The sequence below is a fragment of the Silene latifolia genome, chromosome 3, assembly GCF_048544455.1.
Source record: "Silene latifolia isolate original U9 population chromosome 3, ASM4854445v1, whole genome shotgun sequence".
Classification (NCBI taxonomy): domain Eukaryota; kingdom Viridiplantae; phylum Streptophyta; class Magnoliopsida; order Caryophyllales; family Caryophyllaceae; genus Silene; species Silene latifolia.
In genome coordinates, this window is record NC_133528.1 from 120,994,448 (window position 1) to 120,998,133 (window position 3,686).

General features: G+C 41.8%; 1 protein-coding gene across 1 annotated transcript; it reads right to left on the bottom strand.

Moving 5' to 3' along the window:
- Window positions 1-967: 967 nt before the first annotated feature.
- Window positions 968-1,408, bottom strand: LOC141649603 (secreted RxLR effector protein 161-like). The gene has a single exon (XM_074458289.1). It carries the CDS (start codon window positions 1,406-1,408, stop codon window positions 968-970), a length of 441 nt encoding a protein of 146 aa, XP_074314390.1.
- Between the last annotated feature and the right edge of the window lie 2,278 nt (window positions 1,409-3,686).

A 3,686-nucleotide genomic window follows, 5' to 3' on the forward strand; every position in this document is an offset into this window, starting at 1 on the left:
GACGACTAAGAAAGATCCCGTAAAAGACATAAGAAAGGTCTGAAAGCGAGAGGGACGAAGAGACTCGAACAAAAATTCTAAGTAGGGGAGGGACGAGTTCAGCGACCAATGTATGGGTATGGGTCAAAGGTCAAAGCCCTTTCACTTGCTGGGACCGAACCCACTTCTTCTTCTTCTGTTACCGGGCACAAATGAACTCTCACTTATTTGGGGCTTCTAAAAAGGAACCGTCATAGGAGGTCGAAGAGGATAGGGCTAACAAACTCTCGCTTATGATTGCTCTAAAAAAGCCGTAATCAATAGAATACCGCACCTGCCTTGCCGAAAGGAAGATCAGGCAGTCCGTCTATCTCTTGAACGGACACCCCACATCTATTAGTAAGCTATGCTATATAGGGTTTCCCATGTAAATATCTTCTTTTCATATCTGAGACTACACTACTAAGGTGCACTCGAAGAGAGGGGCGTAGCGAGTGACTCGAATTAAAACTAATAAAGAGAGATACGACGCGGAAGGTCAAGTTTTTTTGTAGCCGAAAGTAAAAAGAGGTATGAACGTCTATAAGGTTCCGGAAGGGCAGGCCTCTTTCCCGAGAAGTCATCATAAAGTGTGTGTGAATAATGCATTCCTGTTGCGCTCAATAATCCATACAATAGGGTGTCAAAGCGTCCTCCCCATGGTATTAGAATCCCCCGCCCTATGCGAATCTCCCTTCTTTTAAAGATCATATACAGAGTATAGTATAATACAATAAGGCGAGGGACTCCTTTCTTTTTTGATTGGATGATGGAACCTTCCTTCTCGCAGTCAGCTATGTAAACTCAGGCAGCAAAGGTTCGAACAGAATGAAGTTTAGTTAAAAACAACTCTCTTTATTTAGGGTGGGGCGGCGGGAATAGCTCTTGACGCATCAGCATGGATCTTTGTTCCGAATGCTAGCCTCGTGTTAAAATTCCCGTCCCCTATCTATGGGCTTAGCTTAGGTGCCAAACTATCACAATGGATAGAAATATGAGGAATAGGTCTTGGCCAAACCGGAATTCGATAAACCAAATTCCTTAACCATTCCGCCACTTTACCGGCCGCAGCTAAAGCAATGAACTCCGACTCCATAGTCGCACTTGTTATACAAGTTTGCTTCTTAGAAGCCCATGAGATAGCTCCTCCACCAAGCAAGAACACCCATCCACTAGTAGATGAATAATCCTCCATGTTGGTGATCCAACTAGCATCGGAATACCCTATTAAAACCAAAGGAAATCCGACATAGTTCAAACCATAATCCATGGTTTGCTTCAAGTACCTCAATACACGTTTCACTGCAACCCAATGCTCAAGGCTAGGATTACTTGTGTATCTACACAACTTGCCAACGGCAAAGGCGATATCCGGTCTTGTGATTGTCATAGCATACATCAAACACCAATCACATGAGAATACCCGAGTTGTGAAATAGCTTCACCTTTATTAGTATTAGGCATAAGCTTAACACTAGGATCCATTGGAGTGTTAACCAGAGAACAATTTCCATGATTGAACTTCTTTAACACTTTCTCAATGTAATGAGATTGTGTCAAAGAGAATCCCTTGTTCTCACGCTTGATCTTTATACCAAGTATCACATCCGCCTCACCCTATGAGCAAAGCATTAAAAGTAAAATATTGCTTTATTTCTCTACCTTATGAGTTAGCCTCACGGATGAGTTTAGTTCAATTCGTCCACGCTCGCGGAGAACAGTGGTCACAGAGCATATTATAGCCCGGTCGTACTCGATTCGCGGGTGACGCTAACAATAAGATATTTTATGGCACTGATCTTGAGTGGTTTGAGCGATGCATTGGTACTTTTCTGCCAACAGTGAAGGATCTGGGTAGTCCTCCTACTGCCGGAATGCACTTTTCCCGTGAAGTTAAAGAGAGAAACAGCAGAATTTGTTGAAAAAGAAGGTTCGAAGGTTCGTACTGTTGGAAAAAGCCAAATGGATGAGGCTGTCATTGAAAAGCAATGTCTTATATGGGAACGCTTTGAGGAATTGACAGGGGATCCTTATAAATAAAAGGACTCAGATTATGGCCAAGGCTTCACATGAAGAAAGTCAGAATATTGAGTTTATGGATTACATTGCGACGGATTTGGACACAAACAGAGTCGCCAATGAGTCCTATAGGGAAGCTCTGGCGCTAATAAGGGATGTGGTGCCCAACAGCCCACTTAACCAATTTGCCATTCTCCCATTGATTCCTATGAAACTAGGAAACTTGTATTTCTCATTAACAAATCCATCTTTGTTTATGATACTAACTCTCAGTTTGGTCCTACTTTTGCTTCATTTTGTGACTAAAAAGGGAGGAGGAAACTCAGTACCAAATGTTTGCCAATCCTTGGTAGAGCTTATTTATGATTTCGTGCTAAACCTGGTAAACGAACAAATAGGGGGTCTTTCTGGAAATGTTAAACAAAAGTTTTTCCCTTGCATCTTGGTCACTTTTACTTTTTTTGTTATTTCGTAATCTCCAAGGTATGATACCTTATAGCTTTACAATTACAAGTCATTTTCTCATTACTTTGGATCTTTTATTTTCCATTTTTATTTGCATTACCATAGTGGGATTTCAAAGAAATGGGCTTCATTTTTTAAGCTTCTCATTACCTGCAGAAGTCCCACAATCGTTAGCACCTTTTTTAGTACTCCTTGAGCTAATCCCTCATTGTTTTCGCGCATTAATCTTAGGGATACGGTTATTTTCCAATATGATGGCCGATCATAGTTCAGTAAAGATTTTAAGTGGGTTCGCTTGGACTATGCTCTTTATGAATGATCTTTTATATTTCATAGGAGATTTTGGTCCTTTATTAATAGTTCTTGCATTAACCGGTCTTGAATTAGGTGTAGCTATATTACAAGCTTATGTTTTTACGATCTTAATCTGTATTTACTTGAATGATGCTACAAATCTCTATCAAAATGGTTCTTTTTTTAGAGTAAAAGGAGGTTCTTCAGTAGCCATCGCATGGTTCATTGCTTTTTTTTTTTTCAATAAAAAGGATACTAGTCCCCGAAAATGCTCCGCGCCTAGGCGCGCCTAGGTTCGTTTGTCGTTGGGACTTACAATTTACCTTGTGACTTCTTTCTTTGTTCGAGCCTTCTTCGAACGTCGATTAATATATCACTTGCCGCTCTGTCATTATCTGATTTTTGGTTGTTTGATCCCACTCGAAATTATGTATTTGCTAATAGTCTTTTTGCCCTTGTTTGGTAGTTCCGTTGCAGGTTTTTCGGGCGTTTTCTAGGATCAGAAGGAACCGCCATAGTGACAACTACGTGCGTATCATTCTCTTCGATCTTATCTTTTCTTACTTTTTATGAAGTCGCACCGGGAGCTACTGGCTTGCTATCTAAGAATTGCTCCATGGATTTCATCGGAAATGTTTGATGCTTCTTGGGGCTTCTTTGGCGACCGTGAAGTCACCGGAAGAATTGCCGAGTAGATAGATTAGATCCGGACGCGGCTGTTGCTCCACGGCGATACGAACTCGACCCGAAAGGACCCACCACGGGGAATCATAGCATGTCGGGAATACGGGGGGATATACTGGACGTAACCACCCCCTTGGTTGGGGGCTGTGCCACCCTGCCTTTCGGTCGATACACAGTTGAGGAGGCCAATCACGAACGCTATAGGT

Excerpts from the sequence above, each read along its gene's own strand:
- LOC141649603 (XM_074458289.1), bottom strand. The coding sequence starts at position 1,408 with ATGACAATCACAAGACCGGATATCGCCTTTGCCGTTGGCAAGTTGTGT.